This window comes from Alligator mississippiensis, chromosome 4 (genome assembly GCF_030867095.1).
Source record: "Alligator mississippiensis isolate rAllMis1 chromosome 4, rAllMis1, whole genome shotgun sequence".
Classification (NCBI taxonomy): domain Eukaryota; kingdom Metazoa; phylum Chordata; order Crocodylia; family Alligatoridae; genus Alligator; species Alligator mississippiensis.
The window spans coordinates 131,619,837-131,645,174 of NC_081827.1; the positions used below are offsets into that span (position 1 = coordinate 131,619,837).

At 46.3% G+C, this 25,338-nt stretch overlaps 1 protein-coding gene across 2 annotated transcripts in view; it reads left to right on the plus strand.

Annotated features, from left to right (window-relative positions):
* Positions 1–25,338, plus strand: part of PARVB (parvin beta) — a 132,203-nt gene that overhangs the window by 76,634 nt on the left and 30,231 nt on the right. For both annotated transcript variants that reach the window (XM_059726646.1, XM_006263622.4), the window contains exons 11-12: positions 6,908–7,009; positions 20,450–20,522. In XM_059726646.1, the coding sequence (XP_059582629.1) occupies positions 6,908–7,009; positions 20,450–20,522 (175 nt within the window). The remainder of the gene's footprint in view (positions 1–6,907; positions 7,010–20,449; positions 20,523–25,338) is intronic.

Sequence of the window (25,338 nt, forward strand, 5' to 3'; positions counted from 1 at the left end):
GAAGAAGTGGTCTTCAATATTAAATACATTTGTGCTAGTAATGTGGTTAGGTTTCTGATCAGTTTTTCTGCAAGATTAAGAAAAACATCTCCAGAACATTATTTCGTGTACATGAAATTATGGCTGGTGTCTGGGTTGTCTCTTGTGAGTGAGTGTGAATTAAGGGTGTTGCTCTGGATCAGAATAAGATCCCAGTTGAGTCAGTAACTGTGACATCTGGCCATCTCTAGGTTGGTGTGCATTGTAGACTGTAGTGCAGTGTAGAGTACTTAGGCTAACTCAGGTACTAGAAGAAGTCTAGCTACAGCAGAACAGCACTCTGTGGGCTAATGTTTGTTGCAGACTTGTCTGCGTATGTGCCTTTCAGTAGGATAAATTAGCCAATGGCTAGATTTCTCTCAGAACATGAGCTAGCCCATGTACTCATAGTGTCTCATTTTCCATTGTAGAGCCCTATGTGTTTAACCCACATAAGGCACTGGGTTCCTTGGAAGCACTGTTACCTAGCCCAGGCAAGCATGAGTTTTATGAGCATGGGAATATGCTTTGTTCACTCACCTTGCATAATTCTAACTGCAGCTTTCTAGTGATAGAAAAAGATTCTGCATGAAACTGCTTGCTGAACTTTTGAAAGCCTTGAAGCAGGGCAAGAGAGTAAACTTACTTTCTTTCATAAACGTTTGACAGAAGGGTGGTGCTGCATGGTCTAGGTCAGTGTTTTTCAAGGTTTGGGGGTGCAAAAGGTTCCTAGGATGGGAGCATGCAAATTGCAGCTGCTGGCCACTGCCAGTTTTCCTCCCTGCCACTAACTGCTGCCAGTTCCCCTTGCCATTGGGAAGTGGAGGCTGAAACAGGGGGAAAGAGGGTGCAAGAGTTATAGATCCTGCTACAGTGCGGTGTAAACTTACAAAGCTTGGGAAACACTGGCCTAGGGAACTGATTATGGGGCATGGAACGTTTCATCTGGGCTTATGTTAATATTGATCATTTGCTGATTAATTAATATTCTGTGGCCTTAGTGAAGTGAATTAGTTGGGTATCTGTACCGTGCCTGCAGAGGCAACAGTGATTAATGAAGTGATGAATACTCGAACAACCCTCTTCCCACCAAGAGACAGGGAAGTTTTCCTGACTGCTTTGTATGCAAGTTCATATTTATAAATATAGCTCTTTGGTCTTCAGGGGATGTTATATCCAGTTCTGAAAGGTACAGAGAAATATAAACTATACAAGAAAATAGGCCAGAGAAGGTTAGAATATGTGGAAGTATTGATCATCTGGAACACCCTGCTATTTTAGGAATTAATCTTGAGTCTTGGAACTCTTACCATTGTATTTAGTTAGGTCAGTTGCTTCAAGGGCATCTGCTGTACAGGGTGGTCAGAATTAATTAGGATTTTGATACTTTGGAAGGTAGATATGACACTATTATGTATGAAAAGTTTACTAAATGGCACAGAATTTTGATCCCTGTGAACTGCTGCTCACTGTGATCTATGGGATGCCTTTCTAAAAAGGCGTATATAAGTGAAATATGGTTAGATTCTGTGGTAACCTGGTATATATCTATATTACTGTATATCTGCACTATATTTATGTCAGGGGATGGACTAGATTAACTTTGAGGTCATTTTCAATTCTATGATTCTACTGCCTCTTACTTGGGGGAACTAGTCTTGTTCAAAATATAAAGGAACAAATGTTAATGAAAAGTCTGTTGATTTTCATCCCCTGCCCCTCAGTCTGGGAAGTTTGACACCTTGCTGGCATATGTGCCATAAACCTGGGACAACTATTAGGAGGTTCTCTTTCTGCTCTAGCAGTAGTGTCCCATCCCATAGCATACCACGTTTTTTGGTGCTGGTGATAGGCAGGGATTCTGTAGTGAATTACTACATTGCTTTGCCAGGCCATATTACCAAAAGTTTGGGATAGGTCCCAGAGGTTGTTTATTTTGGGAATGGAAATGTCCAGTACAGTGTATTTTGAAATATACAGTAGACTAAACAAAGACAAGCAGGAATAGTTTTGCTGTTCTGTGACATTTTTCAAGACGCTGGAAATTTTTCTTCTTCACTGGAACAAACTCACAGCCTTTTAGAGTTTTTTCTATGAGAGAGAGAGGGAGAGACCTTGTTACCAAATTTGCCCATTACTTTGGGGTGTGCTCATTTATTAGGGATAGTTTCTAGGGTCTTGGTGATTCTGTCAGTGTGCTGCTTGTGTTACTATACGGAGCTGTATTTCTCTCTTCTGCAAGCCCTCACCCCCAGTGGAGCTATCTTGCAGGACTCAGTCGCAATGGGACTGGGTTCCTCCAGTCACCAAATCAGTCATACACACACAAACACACACACAAGTTAACGTGACACGCCTGACCTGGCCGGGCTGATCAGCATGGACAGGCTGACACCCTCATATGCCAAGAATCAGTTCATAAGAGCAACAATAAAATGCAGTCAGACACAAGCACACAGGTAAACAGAATCCCTCTGAATCCGGCTGGGTGTCCAGCTGACACCCTCATGGGCCAGCATTCAGTTCATAAGGGCACGTCTGAGTCAAACTGGGTCAATCAGCCTGTACAAGCTGATCCCTTTATGTGTTTCAAACTCAGCACGTCCCAATCTTTGGCCTCTTGATGAGCAGACCCCACAATAATTTGGGCCTCACAGGGATCTTTAGCATAGGTAAAAGAAGCGTTGCTGCAGAGCACAGGAGGAAAAAGAAGCAAAGAAGGAAAAATATACCCAATTACTACCAGTTTGCCTATAAAAGTTATTTATTGCTAAGCATATGAAATATATAATAGTACTAGTAGTAATAGACATGCAAAAGAAAAACAAACACAAACAATGACAATACTACCCTGGTTTCACTAAGTATTTGGGGAAACTTAGCTCAAGCTTAACTGATACAGTTCAGGTTCAGAAGTTTATGCCTAGAAAGAAGAGAGAACGCTGGGAATCTCACCGAGTCCACGGTACCCAGGCTGCAAAGCTGACAGGCACAGTCCGTAGCACAATCCTTGAAGAGAGAGACGATCTGTTCTTCCAGCGTCCCAAGAACGACAGGGGATGGTGTCAGCACAGGAGTTTTCTTCTTCTTCTTTCTTTCTCCTTTTCTTTCTCCTCTTAAGCACACACACTTACAGATTTTTATACCCTCAGTTCAGCTGCTTTGAAGCATCCTCAGTAGTGTAAATCATTGTCTTTTCTATCCACAAGGGGTTATCTGGTTTGGACCATCTCAGGAAACTGATTGATAATCAGGAAACACTTAAGATTAGGGAGTAACCCAAATACTTGGGAGCCAGCTTGAGATTCCTATGGATGGCAGATATCCTGATGGGATATCTCATGTTTTCTTCAGGAACAATAGATAGTTTACAGCATCAGGGTTTTGGATTTTTACTTGTTGTGCACAAGCCTCAGCTTAGCATGACTTTTCCAGATTTTACTATAGTCTTTTAACAGACTTAAAGCAATTACTGGGGTGCTCATAACCTTTTGTGGAGAGGACTCCCACCAGTCGTCTCGGGAAAGATACGACAACACCTGGGATTAGGGCTCCAGCAGGCTGGATGCTGTGATGAACCCTTAACCATTGTTCAAATGTTGCCCGTACCCCCTCAGACTTGGTCTCTTGCCTCAGCATTCCCTAACCCGGCAACCGAGTTTTAGTCAATCAAGTTTAAATAGGCCTCCCATACTGGGACCGGGGAATGTACGGCCTGAGATGCCTATTAAACTTAGAGCTGTGTGTGTGTGTCTGGGGGGGAAAAGTCCTTAGCAAATCCAGATTAGAACTGGTCTGATAAATGCTGAGCTGGGTGTGTGTGAACATGGGTTAATTAACATTGGAAGCACAGATTCCCCATCATGCAGCGCTCTCCTGCTTCTCTGGTCCCAGAATTCACTGCAGTCTCTGCTTCAGGCTTTCTGTTTTCCATCTCTCATGTAAATGAATGGTCATCTGGTTCCATCTCAGATGCAGATGAGACCGAGGGCAGTTGTTCACTCTTATCACCCTTATCTGGAGAGTTTTAGGTGCGTCTCTCACTGCATCTTAATCAGTTTCGTTTAGGTAGAGGAGGGGAGGGAGGGCGGGGGGGAGTCCTTTGTGAGTCAGACAGACTGCATCCTGTGCCAGGGTTGCCCAAGAATACAGAGCTGAGGCGTAACAACCTCCACTGCCAAGTAGCCAGTAACCCACTCAAATTATTGCCTTGAGCCTCAGCCTTGCACATTCTGAGTGAATAGTATTTGCTGAAATTTCCATTTATGATCAGAGATGGTGACAAATTATTTTCTTGTCCTCTGGATTGTGAGGGTCCTGACTACCCTTGTTTCACATTGGGATGAATCCACTGAGAAAACTTAGAGACAGGACTTGCCTTGCCTCACTGCAGGATAACCCAGGTTGCCCAGCAAGTAGCATGCTCACACACTATATGGGAGAACCACTTTCAATTCAAGGCTCTGCCTGCTCCAGAATAGGGACTCAAAACTCAGACAGATGTATGTCTTCAGCAGCAGGGTGTTAGCTATTCAGTCTGTCTTAGCTTCTCTTGTTGAAGCTGTGCCACTTTGCAGAAATAATGCACTGCAGCAAGGCTGGCGCTCTCATGTACCTGCTGAGTAGTGCAAGCACTGGGGTGCAGTTTTAGACTCACTGGCTCAATGGACACTTTTTTTAATACTTTAATATTCATTGAATCAGATTCTGATTCAGACCAGGAACATAAACCTTGATTTCTTACATCCCTGATCAACTGGATATTGGCTGTTCTCAGTGTGCGGGCCGGGTCTGACCCCGGGCCCTTTCTGTCGCTCTGAGAGGGAGGTCGCCGAGCTAGAATTAGGCACAGACACGTAACGGTTGATTTTAAGATTGTTTTACTTACACCGAGATGGTCGTGGTGTAGGCTGAGAACTTGCTTGAGTTGCGGTTACAACAGAAAACACGAACACACGTGGAGGTTGCAAGGCTCCACGCAGACAGAACACGAACAATCACGTGGAGCTTGCTAGGCTCCACGCAGACAAACTCCGGATGTCCAGGACAAGCGCGCATAAAACTCGTCGTTACGTCTTATAGTAGGCTCCGTTCGAAGACGGGAAGAGGTGGGCGGTGGATCAGGCCGCCAAACTCCTCTGAGCGACACGCAGGGTTTCTATTACCCTGCCGCGCACACCCAGAGTCCCCACGAGATGGATGCGGAGTCTTCTTCGGCTTGGGCGGAAACTGCTCAAGCCTCTTATACGGCTAGCAGGCCAATCGCTAGCCGCCACGTGTGAATAATTTAGCACTAGCCAATTGCGGGGCACGAATTTGCATACGACTAGCGGGAAATCTTTGCACCGTGCATTTCTGTGTTGCAAAGGGAAATGCACCCTGCAAAGATCGCTGCAATGTGGCGGGAACACTCCCTTGCACGTGGGTTCTCTGCGCAGCAGAACTCCTCTGTGCAATGAAGTTGCAAACCCACGGGGATAATTCTTAGTGCCGAAGCACACACAAAAAATCAGACCTTTGGGTCATGACACTCAGGTGAATCAGAATTAATCTTTCCTGTTAGATCCAGTTCACCTTATATAAATTAAGTATAGTATTAATTGGAGCATGTACTTGAATGTCATTCTCTATATGTCATTCTCTGTATATCCCTATGCACAAGAACATATAGTAGGATGTAAAACAAGGAAAATGCTAAGAGTACAAAGAGTTTTGGATCTTTTGGGGGTATAATTTCATTTTTAAATTGCATTTTACAATTGCATTTCCTATTATGAATGCAGCAGTTAGTTCTTTTATTTAAAAATCATGCAAGTGGTTATCTTGGACCTGGGAGAAGTCCCTTTGTCCCTCCACAGAGACCTTTTGAGCCACCTAAAGACTTAAGCTAACTGGATCCAAAGAACAGCCCACTTAGTTGTCCTCAGCGGAAATGACAACAGCCATGAAATATAAGCATGATGGTTGAATGAGAAGAAAAAGGAAAATGGTGAGGGATCTAAAGGTTTCTGAGGCATATGCAGTAAATCCCTCCACTCTTCTGAAAGGGGTAAAAAGCAGATTGTCAGATGTCTCTAAACCAATCTGTATAGTGGTGCTAGTAGCAGTAAACTGTTTGGGGTTAGTTAAGGCCTTGTTACATGGTTCTTTTGGGTGGCTCCTGGAGCTCTTAACCGCTGGATTTTCCACACATTAACACTCGAAACTAGTTTGAAGCACTTCTTAGGCGGCTCAAAATTATGCCATTCCAGGGTAGGATTATGTCTGATTGTGTTATCCAGCTCATGTTACACTAAGGTATTGCCACTGTAGGCTACACCTTAGTGTAAACACACCATCTGCCCCCCCGTCTCCCGCACCGGTCTAGAGAGGGTTCACTGCCCTCCCTAGCACCCTAAATCCCTGCTTACTGCTCCTCTCTCTCCACCCTCTGGCTTGCTTGTGGTCATCTCTGCTGTCTGTCCTGGGGGAGCAGGCAAGGAGGGGTTAACCTATTGCTGCCACTGCTGCTGTCTGGGCTGGGCTCAGTCCAGAGAAGAGCAGCAGTGGGAGTGGGGCAGGCAGGTTAATTTTTCCTGCCTGCTCCCCTGGGACAGACCCAGTGGGGGCAATGAAGGGGAGTGCTAGGTGGGGAACTAGGATGGACAGGGGTGAGACCAGAATGGGAGGGAGAGGATTCTTAACTTTAAGTTCTCCAGACCCCTGCTGGGCTAAATGTGTGATTGCTGGAAGCTCAAGCTAGTACTAATACCCATCAACATTTGTGTGGCTTACAGTGTAAGGTGCAGCAATGCCCTTATTCTTTGTTTTGGTTTCCCTCCTTGCTTGCAAATCCTTGTTCAAAACCAGATGCCTCCATTTGAAAATATCAACAGAATTTCTATTTTAGTTTGCAGATGGTGTTTATTTGGTATTGCTTATGGGCCTCCTGGAAGACTATTTTGTTCCACTCCACAACTTCTATTTAACGCCTGAAAGTTTTGATCAGAAGGTGAGTAGAAATTCTAATTTGTGCTCTTCGCACATGCTGTTTCATCCATTGGCTCTTATCTCTTATCTCTTCATGCCCAAATTAAGCTAGACCTCAGCAGTATCCTTCTTTCAAAAGCTATAATGAGTGCATCTTTGGTATAACATTTGATGGTTACTAAAAGCTGGACTTTCAAGATTGTCTGCAAAAGTGAGGTGTGAAGCCTGGTAACTGAATGACCCCAGTAGTGTAGCTAAGATTGAGATTCAGCAGACTATCACCTAAATATTTATTTTAGAAGAGAAAAATAGAACTGGTGATGCTCAGTACAACTGCAGTAAGATGATGTCTAACAGTGGAATATCGTAAAGCTTATGGATAATAAACCCTTTGCATTTTTATACAGCAATTTACATATTCTGGGTGATTTATTTACTATAGTAACACATAGGGGCCACGCTGATCACAGGACCGTGTTATGATGTACACCAGAAGAGACAGGGCTCTCAACAGCTTACAGTCTAACAGTCAAGAAAGGTAAAAGGTGGGGAGGATTAGGAAGCAGTGTACTCCCCTTGGTTTGCAGATGGGATTGAGATGCAGACTGACACTACTTGAGGTCTTGTAGGAATTCAGTGCCAGGAATTTAACCAAGTTCTCCTGAATCCTGGTTCAATGCCCTAAATCCCTGAGATGATTCTTTTCCTTTCCCAAGTCTTGTAGCAGTACAATATAGTGAATCAAGTATCATTATGGCTTGTGTGTATGTTAGCAACTGAGGTAGGAGTCACAATCTGGCCACGGTCACACAGTTGGTCTTTGTCAGGACCAAGATCAGAACTTGTATGGCAAACACTGATAGCAGGCTTGACTCCATAGAAGACGCAAAATACGGCACTTGTCTGCGTAATCGGCATTTGCCCACTAAAAATGTTCCTGGTTTAATTTTCCTTTCTTAGTTTATGATGACTAATTCAGTAATGTGGATGTGATTTACTGTGTAATGGCTTATTATGCTATAACTAGTAAAATGCACTAGAGGGCATGTCAGAACAATTTTACCCTCCTGCCCTTTCAGTACTACTTTAGTGCCAAGTTGCGTTTTAGGAAAAGATTTCATTTTTGGGTTGGTTTATTTTCTTGGGTTGTGCCAGGTTGCTTTTTTGGGGGGAATTGTTGGCAGCTTTGCTTGACAGCCACGGGTTTTTGGGTGGGGTTTGAGTTCAATAAACAGTGCTGCCCTCCTCCCTTGCAAAGCCTTCCACTTTTTTCTGGGTACTTGCTCCTTGTTGCACTGGGTGCTGCTGGTTGGGGTGGGAAATGTTTTCATGCAAAGGTCTGCAAGAGTGAGCCTGCCTGCCTCCCCCTCACAAGTCTGGATTGGCATCAGGGATCTGTACCGCAGGCCTCACAAAGGTGCTGCCCCCCTGCCCAAGCCTGGTCCCAAAGCAGTTTTGACTCCTGCTTTTTCTGCACTTGTTGCACCAGGCACTGGGTGTGGGGTATGCTAAGGGCTGCACAAAGGTACAGAAAGAGTCTGGCTGCCCCCCACCCCTGCGCCTCCCTGTGTGTTAGCATCTGGGTATCATCTACCCAGGCTAAAGCCTGAATGGAAACATTACTACAGGAATTTTTATGTAAAACAGAAAGAATCCTGTGGCTCCTAACGTTTGTATCCTTGCATCAAAAAGCAGGACTTTTTCTAAAGCTGAGAATGAGTGTGGGAGTGGCCTGGGGTTCTTATCAAGGTTGATTAAGATTCCTTGGGTACCAGGGATCCCCGTACCCAGGACAGCTTCCCCCAAAGTGGGTTTGGGGGGGAGGGGACCCGATTAGCATACTCCAACTCTCTCCCTCCCCCTACGATCACCACACAGTGGCCAGCATGAGCTAACCCCAGCCCCCACACAGCAGGGGCATGGTGTGGATTGTGGTGAAGAAAGAAACAACCCAGGCTCAATGAAAGGAATTTTCTTATCACTTAGTCTATTTGCATGTCAATCTTTTAACTGCTGCATTGGCAGATCATCATCGCCTGCAGTCATATCCCCCAGCCTACAACCAGACCCCTTCAATACTTGTTCTCCCTCCTGTCCCCTGCCCTGCAAGCTTGCCCCTCTTCTCTGGTACTCCTGTTCCTTCTAAACCTATTTTTGCCCCCAGCAACATGTCCCTGTCCCCTCTGCTAGCCATTGCTCTGCCTGATGGTCATACTGCTGCCTCTTTCTGGGAGTGCAGGGGATGGTGGGTCAGGACTGAGGGGCACCAGCAGGGCTGAAGGAGTAGGGGGCTGCAGGTAGGGAGTGAGGTACACTGGCAGGGTTTGGGGGAAAGGGAGCTGTGGGTCAGGAGTGAGAGGCACCAGCTGGGCTGGGGGGCTACAGGTTAGATAGGGATGAGAGGCACTGGCAGGGCTGGTGGGGCAGGGGGCTTCAGGTTGGCTTCAGGTTGGGAGTGAGGTTGGGAGTGAGGGACGCAAGCAGGGCTGAGGGATCAGTGGTTTGGCTGTAAAGCATGTTCATGTTTTCTGTGTGATTGTTGTATATTGTGGTTCCTGTAGAACTGGAGAGCACCATTTCCCATCCCCACCTCAGACCATTACCTTAAGATTCCTCAGTAGAACCTGTAAAACCAGTTGAGCAACTCTGGCTGAATCCTGGAGTGGTAAAATCTGACAGTGCATTGTCCTATCAGCATTTCACAGTAACCCTATCTGCATGTCAATTTAGGTTTTCCTGCAGCTCAGGTTACAGCTCTCTCAGTTTGTGCCTTCAGGCAGGCATCTGAACCTGGTTTTCCAGGAGTTTGAACAAGGCACCAGCCCAGTTCAATAAACCATTTTGTGATGCGACTGGTCTGGGGCCAGCAATATTATTGTTGTCTTGTTGCTTACGCCATTAGGAATAGAGGAAGCCATCTACTGTTTCAGGGTGGCCAACACCAAGGCTACATGCTATGGTTCATGAGGCTGCAGTTTGTTCCTTTAATTCCCAGGTCCTTATTTCTGGTTCCTGGTTCCTTTTATGTAAAACAGAAAGAATCCTGTGGCTCCTAACGTTTGTATCCTTGCATCAAAAAGCAGGACTTTTTCTAAAGCTGAGAATGAGTGTGGGCTAACCTATACCTAATAAAAGCTTCTTATTAATGAATTACACATTCTATTGAGAGAATTTCATTTGCTATGCATATTTACCAAATAATATGCAAATTAATATCCTGCATCCACCATGCCTGTCTGTGTACCACCAGGGGACTCTCCTCTGACCAGAGTCTTGTGCAGCCCAAAGCGTGGCCTTATTGACAGCCCCCCATGCACACTGTAATAAGTATATAGCCTCAAATAAGGAACTTCTTTTCAGCTGGGATTAGAGATGGAAATCCTTCTTAGCTCCCCTCCCCACCTCCACATCATGACTCTGTGCCACTGGGGGACTCTCCCAGACATCTTTGACTAGAATCTTGCCTGGCCCAAAGTGCTGTTTGTTCATCCCAAGCTGCCAACTCACAGCTCCCCATGCACACTATACTAAGTATATGGGCTTGAATAAGGAACTGGTTTTTGGGCTGGGATGACAGCTGGAAATCCTTCTTGAGCCAACCCACATGGTCAGGGGTGTCCAAGAGAGTCCCCAGTGCCAGAGGCATGGCATGGGGTGGCCCTAGCTCTGGGATGTAATGGCCACATATATTAGTGCATGGGGAGGGCAGAGAGGCACCCAGCTCTGGGGTGTAATGGCTACATATAACAGTGTATGGGAAGGGCTGAGATACACTCCAGAGCTGGGTGCAATGGCCACATATAACATTTCATTACAGCCCTCACCATACACTGTTATACATGGCTGTTATGCTTCAGAGCTGGGCCACCCCACACCATGCCTCTGTGGCATTGGAGGACTCTCCTGGACATCTCTGACCAGAGACTTGCCTGGCCCAAAGCCCAGTTTGTTCGTGCGAGGCTGCCAACTGACAGCCTCCCTATGCCCGCTGTACTAAGTATATGGGCTCGAATAAGGAGCTGGCTTTTGGGCTGAGATTACAGATTGAAATCCTTTTTGGGTCATCTGACACCATGCCTGTGTGCCACTGGGGGACTCTCCTGGACGTTCCTGACCAGAGTCTTGCTTGGCCCAAAACACAGCTTGGCTGTGCCAGGCTGTCAACTGACAGCATCCCAGCCATGGTGCTAAGTATATGGACCCAAATAAGGAATTGGATTTGGGGCTGGCAGTATGGCTAGAAATCATTCTTGGGCCACCCCATGGCATACCTCTGTGGCACTGGGGGACTCTCCTGGACATCTCTGGACAGTTTAGCACAGCCATCACCATACACTGCCAGGGCCCTTCACTCCTGATCTTCAGCCCCGTACCCTCCCAGGAGCGGCATGAGGTGGGTTCCAGAGGGACCAAAGCCTGGAGCTGCAGGTGGCAGCTCAGGTTCTTTCTGACCTCCCTCTGGCATGAAGCCAGGCAGCTTGGTGTGCAGACAGCACATGGAGGATCCCAGAGTCACAAGAGCCTGGAACTGAAGGTAGCAGCCCAGGTATTGATAGCTTAGTGGTACAGCTTTTGCCTGTCACAGCGGAGACCTGGGTTTAATTCCTAGCCAGGGCACCAGAGGGTTGAGTTGCCTGTAAAAGGGAATTCCCACTGGGGAGAAGGGTTCCACTCACCTTGTTTACCCTACCCCACTGGGGTGCCTGCATCTCAAATTTTGTGGGATCTGTGCCTCACATTTTGGGAAACTGCATCTTATATTTTGTGAACCCTGCGCTTCAAGTCTGTTGATTTGTCTCTGTTATATGTGTATGTTCACCTAAAATCCCTTTGACTCCCCTCTGCTCCCCTGGTTCTCCCCCCTACCCCCGGGTGCCTGGACCAGGGTTCCATTACCTCCCAGGGCCCCTTTGCCTCCCGCATATGTGTTATATTCCACCTGTTCTTTCCCTATTAAACCCGTATATGGTTAAGTTCCAATTGGTCTTGGCTCTACTTTACTGGGGATAGGAGGAGAGCTGCTCCCCCATAAGTGGCTACCCCTCCAATAGCACACTAACACCTGCTAAATCCCTTCAATTGAGGAGGGGGTACCTCATCTGAGTACCACCTGGATTACATTTGCCACCTGGGCTACCCCTACCCTCCCAGCCCTGCTGGTCCCTGTCTCTCCTGACCTGCCCGCCTGGCCCATGTGGTGCCCCTCACTTGCAACCCACAGCCCCCTGCCCCCCAGCCCTGCCAGTTCCCCTCCTGAACTGCCCCCCCCCTCAATCCAGCTAGTGGCCCTCACTCCTGACCCACAGCTCCTAAACCACAGGGAAACAAAAACCACACCAAGTTTAAAAACCCAGGGATCTGCCTATGTCCTTAGACCAACACTGCTACACCCAAAAACCCAGTCCAACAAAAAGTAATTTTAATTAACCTGAGTCTTGAACTGCCTGACCCATAACAATTTGATCTTTGCCACAAAGCACATGTGAACATGGGGAACAGTTTTTTGGGGAATCCAAAAAAGTTGTATTTTTCATTCCTCTAAACCTTGAAGTAAATCACCAGTAAAAATCTGCAAGATTAGCCCCCAGAGTCTCGTTGCAGCACTGCAATAAAAAGTCAGTGGATTTCCATGGATTACCAAGTGAACCCAAGTGGCCCCTGGTGGTGAAATTGTTGCAAAGCAGGGCAAATCCCATTTTCACACTTAAGTCAGATCCACGTTGAAAATTTAAAACGAAAAAAAACCCTCATGGAAGAAATTCAGGAGCTAAAAAGAAAACATCTCAGAGGTGTTTTAGATTACCCCCCCCCCCACCACAATAAAATCAGCTGATAATGTAGATACATAGACATGATTTAGCTAGCTTAATGTCGATTTTTGTCACACGGACACAGGAAAAGTATAACGTGGAAACAGGAGAGGTGTAACATGGACAAGTGCCCATAAAATGTAAGCCCCATCCTGCATCAAGCTCCATGTGGGCAGTGTAGAGCACAAAACCCTGTTTGAAGTAGGTTGGCCCAGAGATCTGCAAGGGACTGTAGCTGAGCAGAATCATGACAGTCATGTCCTGAAGAGTTGGTGATTGATTGAAGTGGAGAGACAGTGCTCTGGGAGACCCAGGGGAAGGCTCTAACCTGGCATTTTCAGACATTTTTGTTTGGGAAAGTGGAAATGAGGGTGAGTTGTTATATATCAGGGCTGCTCAACTGGTATGCCACAGACTGCTTGCACGGGTTTAATTTTGCGTTTCCCAGACCTCCACCCAACCACTACTCCCACCACTGCTCTGTCTTCCGCAGCAGCTGGGGTCTCTGGGCCCCACTCCCAGGGGGCAGCACAATGTAGCTCATGGTGCAGTGGGGGAGTGTTATACAAATTACCAATTGCTTAAATCACAAGTGAGACTTTATAAAGGGGGATAAGGCAGAATGCCACGTTTATTGATTACATGAGTTAGACATAGAGGTTCTGACACACCATCCATACAAACACACACAAATCACCATGCACATCATCACACACAGACATACATACACACAAAACAACCATTCCATGCATACAGACAGACACCAGATATAGTTACCATCAATAGTTGCTCAATGTTAACACGGGGTGGCCAACCCCATGTTCACTGAGTAGCTGAGATGTTGAAACTGATGATGGTGGTGAAGAGAGAGCAGCTGGAGCGAGGTGAGATGCAGATGCATCTGTGCTCTGGAAGACAGAAGATTTCTCATCTAATTTGGCATCATTTGTGTTCTCTTTATATATGGTTTTTAGTCTCTGTTTTCACTTCTTGGGCTTTTTCCATGCTTAGTCTGTGTTTTTAGCAGCTGCTCTGCATCTGTTTTCTTATCTTACATCGAGGTCACTTTAGTTGTAAAGGTGGGTCTCAGCCTTGAAGTTTTCTTGTTGCTTACATGGCAGCATTTCTTCTTCTGTTGTCTCCTTTGTGCCCTCAAGCTTCAAAGGGATTCTTCAGCCGTTTGTTAGTTAGTTACTGGATGGTAGTTTACACCTCTGGGGCCTTGTTGCTTACATAAACGATTACCTCTTCTCCTTTTCTCATGCAAACTCCCATTCACTCTTCACTCAGCCCTTGCCCATATCTCTCTCATGCCCAGGACATACAAAGTTAATTCACTTGTGTCAAGTTGGAAGCATTATAGAATGGAGTCAAGCAGCTACCTTTTAAAAGACAGAAATTAAATCATTAAATTCGTGCTAGATTTAACTATACTATATAAAAAAAGTTTAACCAAATGCTACAAATACTACAGGAGCCTGTGACCAGGTAGCTGATATCATTGTAAGCTAGATATCAGAGAAGGGGGAGCCTGTGCAGCAATTGGTTCCTAGCTGCTTAGAAGTTGGACAGCCCTGTTATACATGAAAATCCCAGATGAGCTGAGATGTAAGGAGAGGGTGATGTTTGTCATCCAGCCTGTTCCAGATGTAAGGGGTGGCTTGCACTTCCTGGCTCAGTGCTAGGCCCACATGGATTCCTGTGTACTTTGTCATCTTCCAGAGTTGGTGATGACATAAGATGCTTGCAGTGAAAGAAGATGCACATGGTACAGGATGATCATTACTATGATCTTGTGAACCCAGCATTGGTCTTGTGAACCCAGCATTCATTCCTGCCTGTGGCAGGGGGTCAGGCTAGATGATGTGTTCAGGTCCCTCCTGACCTTAGCTCCTATGAAACTATGATGCAGAAATATAGCAAACCTCCTCTTTCAGTTAACTTTACTTGTGGTCACTTGGCAGTTTGCTATAATGAGGTTGTACTGTATTTACACTCTGTCTTATCTCTAAGTGTTCTGTGCCTAGCACCTTGGGTTCCATCCAACTCATGCTGCATTTGGAAGATCAATTGTAAATAATAAAAACTCCCTTTCCCCCCTCCCCCCCGCAGGGAGCTTTGATATGGGAACATAGTACATGCTGGCATATTGAATTGGAGCAGGAGCTTGCTGCAGCATGGAATGACGTATTAGTAAAGGTACAGGAACTGAGTACTTTTAAAGACGTGATACTGAATATGTTTACTTCCTGCTGACTAATTGGGTTTTAATGCTGCTCAGCACCCACCAGGAGGAATACAGCTCTTTAAAGGATAGGCTATAGCTTTGTGACTTGTCTTCGATAGATATTGCTCAATTTCACTAGATTTGATTATATTAACTTAACAAGGGGAAAAATATGTAACAGCAGGCTCTGATTGTGTTTATCTAAACCACCCTGGCTTGTGTAGTAAGTGTTGATCCTGCCGTGAACAGTTATGTGGGTTTTGCTGACTCACTTGGGTAAGCGACTGGTTGCTGTATGTAGATGTGTGGGAGGTTGGAGTGGCTCTCTGAAGAGAAAGTGTGTGGCCTGAACTATCTGACAGGAACCCCAGTGAGGCACCAAGCATAGGGATAAGATTAGAGAAAATCTGTTACTTTATTAATGCAGCTGTGAAATGCTAGATATTGGACTCTTTATCCTGTTGTTTCATATGTATAGCAGTTAGGGGGAGAGGTTTGTTTTATTGCTTCATAGCAGTCCTTCAGAATATGGTTTATTGTCCCATATTTTTTCCTTCTTGTGGCTTAAATCTTCCTAAATAAAGCTATAGGATGCCTGCCTGCCTGCCTGTGTTACCATACCTAGCATTTCACAACTGTTCATTTAATTTTACAGGTGCAGAAGATGCATCTAATGATGGAGTCATAGGCTAAGGAGAGACATTACACATAAACAAGTTTAAGAGATCAGAAACTGGTTTAAACCTGTAACAGAACATCAGAACATAAGTTCAATGTGCATAAACCAGTTTCAAAATGGCTGAAACTGGTTTAGAATATACTTGGTTGAACGTAGCATCAGACTTAACTGATTTGGGTCAAACCAGTTTATGCAATGTCTGTCCCAGACCCCTTCCTGGTTTAAGTTAAACCAGAGTCCCCCAGCCTCCCAGATGCTTTGCAGCCCTGGGCTGGGCTGTGCTGTCTGCTTCAGAGAACAGGGATGGCCCCACCCCTCTGCTTCCTAGTCTGACCTCTGGCGGAGACTGCAGGCATAGCAGAGTCTGTTTGGCTTCCCCCTGCCCTGCCACCCCTCACTGCTTGCTGCTCAAGCAGGGATCTCTCCATCCCTCTCACCCTCCCTCCCATCTCCCACAGCATAGACCCCAGCCCCATGGACCCTAGGTATGTGGTAAGCTAGGTAATACTGAGAAGGGGTGGGGGGTGTCTCCAATTTTGCTGGGACAGGACAAAAGCAGACAGAACAATGTCCACCTAGGGCTTTTTGGAGCTAATCAGCAGGTCAGCTGGTAATGTCCATCCGTTCCTTCCTTGGAAAAAACTGTTTAAGAAGACCTTGAACTAATGAGAGAGGCTTTTGTTTTGTTGATGGGCTGATAACACAGTGTTTATCAGCTCCCTGCTGGCTCTCTCACCTGTCAGGTTTGCAGACAGTATGAAGAAGCAGGGAGAGGGAGATTGAAAAGCTCAATATCATCAACAGATGCATGCACTGCACACTCCCTCTTTGCCTCAGAGTGCTAGCCTGGGGCTGCGGTCTGGCAATACTCCCATCCCTTGAGCAACAAGCGGGGAAAAGCCTGGGACAGTGCAGGAGGGGTGGGGGTTTACACCCCTCCTTAATCAGAGCCTCCTGCTGGCGCCTGGTCACGCCCCTCCTCAGCACTATAGAAGGGAAGGGAGGGCTGCTCTCATGCTCCCTGACTTCTAGCCTAAGCCGCTGCAGGCATGTGCCTGCATTTCCTCAGTCCAGAGAGAATGTCTGTGCAGTTGCAAACTGGTTCAGCCTAGGCAGGTTAGAGTAACCTGCAAAGATTGAATCAGTTCAGGCTCAGGCTTTTTGAATGTCTGTCCCTAGCCATAATGTTGTTTGCAGTAATCAGAAGGAAGCATGAGCATGGAGAAGGATTAGGGTCTTTTTGTTCTTTTGTTTCATTTCTGTTTCATTTCCATTTCTTTCCATTTTGTTTCTGTTTCTTTCCATTTCTTTCTACCTTCTGAAATAGTGTTTTTGTCTAAACAAATGAAGGGCAGCTGGAACAGGAGGAATGAGATCTTTGAGGATTAACCCAAATGAAGAAAGGCTTTTGTCCTCTTGATGCAAAGGAGTTTTGCATGTGCAGTTCCCCAACTTGTGGGATGAGCCATTTTAATTAAATGTCTCCCATCCCGGCACATAATATATCCAGAGTCAATCACTTATAATGACAACAGATACAGAGAATTCTTTATCCAAATTACTTGCTAAAACTTCAGTAGGCATGCAGATGAAGATTTTCTCCTATTAAATCTTTTCAAGCCTTCCTCAACAGCTTTCTTTTTTAATTGGTTGTCCTTTTACAGTTTCTTTACCTTTCCTGAGTGTTTCCTGTTTTATACTCTCCCTTCATGTTAATAAATAGTGGTTGTGGCTTTTCTGTTAACACGTCTGTCTCTTTTTATGTGTACGGAACTTAGAGAACTCCTGGCGCTCTGGTGAAGTTCCTGAAGATTGGAAGAAGGCCAATGTGGTGCCTATGTTCAGGAAAGGGAGGAAAGTGGATCTGGCAGACTACAGGCCCATCAGCCTGACCTCTGTCCCGGGGAAGGTCTTAGAAAAGATGATCAAAGAGGCCATTCTTAACAGGCTGGCCAAAGGCAACATCCTGAGGATAGCCAGCATGGGTTTGTTGCGGGTAGGTCTTGCTTGACCAATCTCATTTCCTTCTACGACCAGGTGACCTATCACCTGGACAAGGGAGAGGAGATTGATGTCATATACCTTGGCTTCAAAAAAAGCCTTTGATCTGGTATCCCATGATCACCTCTTGGCAAAACTGGCCAACTGCGGCCTCGGGTCCACCACGATCTGCTGGCTGGTGAATTGGCTCCATGGTCGGACCCAGAGGGTGGTGGTTGACGGAAGTCAATCGTCATGGTGCTCTGTGACCAGTGGGGTCCCTCAAGTCTCTGTCCTTGGACCTATATTGTTCAACATCTTCATTAATGATGTGGACATTGGAGTCAGAAGCGGGCTGGCCAAGTTTGCCGATGATACCAAACTTTGGGGTAAACTATCCACACCTGAGGACAGGAGGGTGATCCAGGCTGACCTTGACAGGCTCAGGAAATGGGCGGACGAGAACCTCATGGTGTTTAACATTGAAAAATGCAAGGTTCTCCACCTTGGGAAGGAAAACCTGCAGCATCCTTATTGGCTCGGCAGTGTTACGCTGGCTAGCACTACGGATGAAAGGGACTTGGGGGTCATGATTGACTACAAAATGAACATGAGCCTTCAATGTGATGCTGCAGCTAGTAAAGGAAGCAAAACGCTGGCTTGCATCTATAGATGCTTCTCAAGCAAATCCCAGGAAGTCATTGTCCTGTTGTATTTGACCTTGTGAGGCCGCAGCTGGAGTACTGCATCCAGTTTTGGGCTCCACGATTCAAAAAGGATGTGGAGAAGCTTGAGAGAGTCCAGAGGAGAGCCATGTGCATGATCAGAGGTCAGGAAAACAGACCTTAGGATGAGAGGCTGAGCACTATAGGACTCTTTAGCCTGGAAAAGCACAGGCTCAGGGATGATCTGGTGGCTACCTATAAGCTTATCAGGGGTGTTCGCCAGAATCTGGGGGAGCGTTTGTTCACCAGAGCGCCCCAAGGGATGACTAGGTCAAACGGTTATAAACTCCTGCAAGACCATTTCAAGCTGGACATAAGGAAGAATTTCTTTACTGTCCGAGCCCCCAGGTCTGGAATAGCCTGCCATCAGAGGTGGTTCAAGCACCTACTTTGAACGCCTTCAAGAGAAATTTGGATGCTTATCTTGCTGGAATCCTATGACTTCTGCTGACTTCCTGCCCATGGGGCAGGGGGCTGGAAGATCATCGACCAAAGTTTGGTCGATGATCTTCCGAGGTCCCTTCTAGCCCTAATGTCTATGAAATCTATGAAATATGTATGGTCTGCTTTGCAATTCCAGTGCACTGTCTACTTATAAGCAAGCCCCCATGTATCTAGTGCCTATGGAATCTTCACTTCATTTTTTATCCTAACTTTAAAGATGAGGAATCTGGGGCTCAGAGAAAAATTAAGTGATTTGCCTTACATCACAGCAAGGCAGACACAGAACCTGTGAGCCTTAGTTCCCAGTCCATCCTGGACCGTTCCATTATTACTGCACGTGCACCTCAGGAGCGGACAGAGGGGCAGTGCAGCCTGTCCCGAGGGGCGCACAAAATTTCCTGCCAGTATGGAGCTGACGCCAGAGCTGTGGAGCCCGGCGCAGCTGTTTGCAACCTGCCCGCTGCTTGCTGCAGTTGCCCAGAGCCCGGACTGGCTGCAAACAGCTATGCCGGGCTCCAGAACCCTGCCATCACTTCCGTGCCAGGAGTGGAGAAGAGACCTAGGCTGCGCTGCCTCGGGCCCCTCCCCCACCGCCCGCTCCCATGTGTGCCTGCATGCACCGGTGTGGAGCTGATGCCAGAGCCTGGCACAGCTATTTGGAGCCTCCCGGCTGCAGCCAGCCCTGACTCTGGGGAGCTGCTGCCAGTTGCGAGCCCTGCTGGGAGCAGCCCGGGTTCCTTCGCTGGCAGCATATACCCAGAGCCGTGGCTGGCCATGGCATGCCAAGCAAAATGGCCTTGCATGCAATGCTTGGCACACGTGCTGGGGGTTGCTGACCCCTGTTCTATAGATTCTCTGGGGGATCCTCCTTTGTTCCCCCTCTTCTCTTTCGTCTTCATTCTCCACTTTTTAACCTCGTGTCCCGTCACTCCGCTCCCCTCTCAGAGCTTCTATCCTAATAAGGTAATGGCTCTGGAAGCGGCACTCTCCGTTTTTTCCCGTTGCGCCTGCGCTCACTCCTCCACACCCTTCCTACCATAAAAACACCTCATTCTGTCATCAGTTTTCTGCTAACTCCTGTTCAGTTCTTAAGTGCTAGGAGGGGAGGTGATCCATTTCCTTGGAGATTGAAACACTATTATGAAATACTATTACTTGTCTTAAGCATACAGGCAGGAAGAGCTTGTCAGAAATGCAGATGTTCAACTTCTCTCTTACAGAGGCTGCAACATCTCAAGGCACACCATTGTCCATTGTTCATTGTTCTGCTAAGCTTTTACAGGGTTTTCCCTCAGTCAGCACCCATATCTCATTTTTGACCCTTTACATAAAAAATTGGAAATCTTCAATGATTTCCTTTCCCGCTGCATTGAGCACCTAACCTACAGTGATATCATCTTTCATTTGTAAGTAATTTGGTTTAGAAACCCTGTAACAGGTATTTTCTGACACACACATAAATAGAGCTTATTGATTTTTAAAACAAAATACATGCCAGAGTTGTGTTTTGCATCTCAAGAGAAGGGAAAAGAAAATAACTTGTTTGTTTTATTGATTTGGTGACATGTGGGAATCTAAATGAATATTTCCTTTTCAGGTTCATAATGTTTCCTTCGCTTTTGAGCTGATGCAAGATGGAGGACTCAAGAAACCAAAAGCTCGTCCTGAAGGTAATATACACTCCACATAGTATGCTTCTGAACATATATCTATATTGGCAGTGAGATCTTGAGTGTGGCTCTTTTTAAGTTCATAGAGTTACATCAAAAAGTAGTATAGTTATGGGCATATATTTTACCAAAGGGTCCTTGCCCATATCTGGACATTTCTTGATATGAATGATACAGGGAATAGGTTTGCAGTTTCATGTCCACCCCAGGTTTTTGGTAAGGGGATAGCATAATCTGGGAGTTGTTCAGCAGCATACATTAGATCCGTTGCTGGTCGTAGTCCCATTTCTAGCTGAAAATGTTCTCTATCCATGTAAACTGTCATTATAATTAGTACTAATTGTTCCATTTGTTAACAATCTGATCAGAGGGTTAATACGCTGGGTAAAAAAAATTGTTCTCATGGAAGTCAGTGACAGAACCTCCCAGTGACTTCTGCAGGTCCTAGGCTAAGCCCTGAATGAAAATGAAGTCTGAATTGACCTCTGGCATTTAGCAGTTGAACCTCTGAATGGTGAAACCAGTTAATGGAGCAACATGCAGTAGTTTGCATGGCATCCTGATAGACTAAAAAAAAGAGTAAATATACCTTACTATTGTTGTGCCAAAAACTTGTTAGATGCTTACACAGAGCAAATAGAAAGACAAAGAAACTCCAGGTAGCTTACAGGCTAACTTTTAAATGAGATATAATGAGCGTAAGAAATAGTAGAGAAGAAATGAGCCAGGAAGGACAAGAGAGAATAGCATCTCATTGGTACACTGAGTCTGTGTCCATCTCAATGGCTCAATTGTGTTTTTATGATGATGATAGATGATTGATTGATTTGCTGCTTGTAGGCATTATGATAAAAATGCAACTTAAATAAAGATCTGAATGAAGGTGAAGATTCTATCTTGGAAGGCTAAAATTGGAAAGACATTTCATGCATTGGAGATGGTTTATGTATGTATTAGAATATGAAAACTGCAGAAGATTGTGAGTTAAGTAGGAACAGCAGCAGCAATAGCATCAGAGACAGAATGGAAAGGGGGTAAACATGTTCTAAGAATAGACCAGGTCAGTCCAATTGCTAATGGAGGAAAACTATTCAAAACCTTACTATGGCCGTTGTAGATGCTAGGGTTGGAAGGGACCTCAAAGGATCATCGAGTCCGACTCCCTGCCACTGGCAGGAAAAAGTGCTGGCATCATGTGACCCCAGCTAGGTGCTTGTCCAGTCTCCTCTTGAAGACCCCCAAGGTAGGGAGAGCACCATCTCCCTTGGAATTCTGTTCCAGATTCTGGCAACCCTAACCATGAAGAAGTTCTTTCTGATGTTCCACCTAAACCTACTCTCCATCAGCTTGTGGCCATTGTTTCTGGTTATTCCAAGCAGTGCTCTGGTAAACAGAGCATCACCTATTCCCTGCTGCCCCTGCAGTTAATTTATATACTGTCACAAGATCCCCCCTCAGCCTTCTCTTGCGGAGGCTGAAAAGGTCCAGGTTCCCCAGCCTTTCCTCATAAGGCCTTCCCTGCAGGCCTCTAACCATATGCGTGGCCCTCCTCTGGACCCTCTGAAGGTTGTCCACATCCTTCTTGAATTGTGGTACACAGAATTGGATGCAGTACTCTAGCTGTGGCCTGACCAGTGCCGCATAGAGGGGGAGCATCACTTCCCTGGACCTGTTCATGATGTACCTACTAATGCATAACAAAGTTATGGTTAGCTCTGCTAATTGTTTTGTCACATTGACGACTCCTATTCATCGTGGAGTTGACAATGACTCCAAGATCTCTCTGCCACTATGCTGTCATCCCCTACCCTATAGGGGGGGAGAAAGGTCATCCCCCACCCTATAGAGGTATGCTGGTGACTCCCTTTCCCTAGGTGCAGCACCTTGCACTTGTCCTTCTTGAACCGCATCCTGTTGTTCTCTGCCCACTTCTCTAACCTGTCCAGGCCCGCTTGGATTCATAGACTTCATAGATTTCGTAGACATTAGGGCTGGAAGGGACCTCGCAAGATCATTGAGTCCAGCCCCCTGTCCCAGGGACAAGAAGTCAGCAGGGGTCATAGGATCCCAGCAAGATAAACATCCAATTTTCTCTTGAAGGCATTCAAAATAGGTGCTTGAACCACATCTGGTGGCAGTCTATTCCAGACATTGGGGGCTTGGTCAGTAAAGAAGTTCTTCCTTATGTCCAGCCTGAAATGGTCATGAAGGAGTTTGTGACTGTTTGACCTTGACATCTCCTGGGGTGCTCTGGTGAACAGATGTTCCCCCAGATTCTGGTGAGCACCCCTGATAAACTTATAGGCGGCCACGAGATCACCCCTGAGCCTACGCTTTTCCAGGCTGAAGAATCCCATAGCTCTCAGCCTGTTGTCGTAAGGTCTGTTTTCCTGACCTCTGATCATGCGCGTGGCTCTCCTTTGGACTCTCTCAAGCTTCTCCACATCTTTTTGAATTGTGGAACCCAAAACTGGATGCAGTACTCCAGTTGTGTCCTCAACAAGGCCGAGTACAATGGGAGAATGACATCCTGGGATTTGTTTGAGAAGCATCTATAGATGCAAGCCAGCATTTTGCTCACTTTACTAGCCACAGCATCACACTGAAGACTCATGTTCATCTTGTGGTCAATCATGACCCCCAAGTCCCTTTCATCCGTAGTGCTAGGCAGCATAGCACTGCCAAGCCTATAAGGATGCTGCAGGTTTTCCATCCCAAGGTGGAGAACCTTGCATTTTTCAGTGTTAAACACCATGAGGTTCTCGTTCGCGCGTTTCCTGAGCCTGTCAAGGTCATCCTGGATCGCCCTCCAGTCCTCAGGTGTGGACGATTTACCCCAAAGTTTGGTGTCATCTGTGCACTTGAACAGTGTGCGTTCCACACCCTCATTCAGGTTGCTGATGAAGATATTGAACAGCACCATCCTAAGAACTGAGCCTTGGGGGACCCCACTGCCCACAACTTTCCAGGTCAATACCGACCCATCCGCCACCGCTCTCTAAGTACGACCATTAAGCCAATTTGCCACCCACATGATTGTGTAATCGTCTATGGCACAGCTGTTCAGTTTGTTTATAATAATAGGATGGGATACTGTTTCAAAGGCTTTTTTAAAGTCCAAGTAGATGACATCTACCTCGACACCTGCATCTAAGCTTTTAGTGACCTGGTCACAGAAAGAAACAATGTTAGTCAGGCAAGATCTACCTGCTGTGAACCTGTGCTGGTTGCCCTTCAGTGTTATATTACCCGCTGGACTCCTACAGATGTGATCCTTGATAATTTTTCAAGGGTTTTCCCAAGGATAGAGGTGAGACTAACTGGTCTATAGTTACCTGGATCCTCTTTCTTCCTCTTCTTGAAAACAGGGACTACATTGATCCTTTTCGAGTCCTCAGGGACCTCATCTGAGCACCACAAGTGCTCAAACAGTTGTGCCAGTGGCTCTGTTATGACACTGGCTAATTCTTTCAGCACCCTTAGGTGGAGGTCATCCGGTCGTGCTGATTTAAACACATCCAGCCCCTCCAAGTGTCTCTTTACTAAATCAGCGCTGACAGTTGGTGGGCTGGTGTTTCTTCTGCTTCTGTCTGTAATGCATTTTGGAGCTTTGTCTAGATCAGAGTTCAAGAATACAGAGGCAAAAAACTCATTGAAGAGCTCTGCTTTGTGTCTCCTATCTGTCACTAGCTGCCCTTGTTTATCATGTAGGGGTCCTATGCTGCCCTGCGCCTTCTTTTTGCTCCCTATATTCCTGAAGGACTTTTTGTTGTCCTTAATTTTTGTTGCTAGCCCGAGTTCTAATGCTGCTTTTGCCTTCCTGATTACCTGCAAGTGTGAGCCAAGGAGGTATACTCCTCCTTGGTAGCTACTTCCTGCCTCCACAGCTTGTATACTCCTTTTTTTGCCCTTAGGCTTTCCTGGATTTGCCTGCGGAGCCAGGAGGCTTTCTTAGCCCCTTTGTCCCCCTTTCTACACAGTAGGATTGCTTCCTTGAAAAATCCACCTTTCCTGGACCCCCATTTTGTCAATACTTTTGAGCTTTAATGCACCACTAACCAATCTTCTAAGCACCCTGAAGTTAGCTTTTCTGGAGTGTAGCACTTCTGCCCTGCTGGTTATTTTTCCCACCCTTTGCCAAATAGTGAGTTCAGTCAGTTGATGGTCACTATCCCCTAGGTTGCCTTGTACCTGCAGATCCCCGACCAGGTCTTTCCCCGTAGCTAGCACCAAGTCCAGCAAGGTGTTACCTGTAGTGGGATCGTATACCTTCTGCATCAGGGGGAGGTCCTGTATTCAGGTTAATAACTTACATGAGCTATTAGTTCTGGCTGACTGATCCTCCCAGCAGATGTTGGGGTAGTTTAGGTCACCCATAACAATGATATCTCTTGACCTCTAAGAGCTGCCTGGAGAATTCCAGGTGTAGCTCATCCTCCTGGTGTGGCAGTCTATAGTAGACCCCCAGTACCAAGTCCCTTTCTCTTCGACCCCCTTGTATCTTAACCCGCAGTACCTCAGTTTGGCCTTCCTCTGATCCCGTCTTGATTATAGATGTTATTGCTCCTTAACATAGAAAGCAACACCCACCCCCCCACTTTTTCCCCCCACTCTATCCTGTCTGTGCAACCTATAACTTTCATTGCCCACCACCCCGTCGTGAGTAGGGTCCCACCAGATTTCAGTTAACCCAGCCAGGTCAAAGTTGTTGTTTGCAAGCAGGAATGCAAGTTCCTCCTGTTTGTTCCCCATGCTCCTAGCATTACTGTAGAGACATTTAAGCCCCCCAGTGGGTGCCCTTGGTACCCCCTTGTCC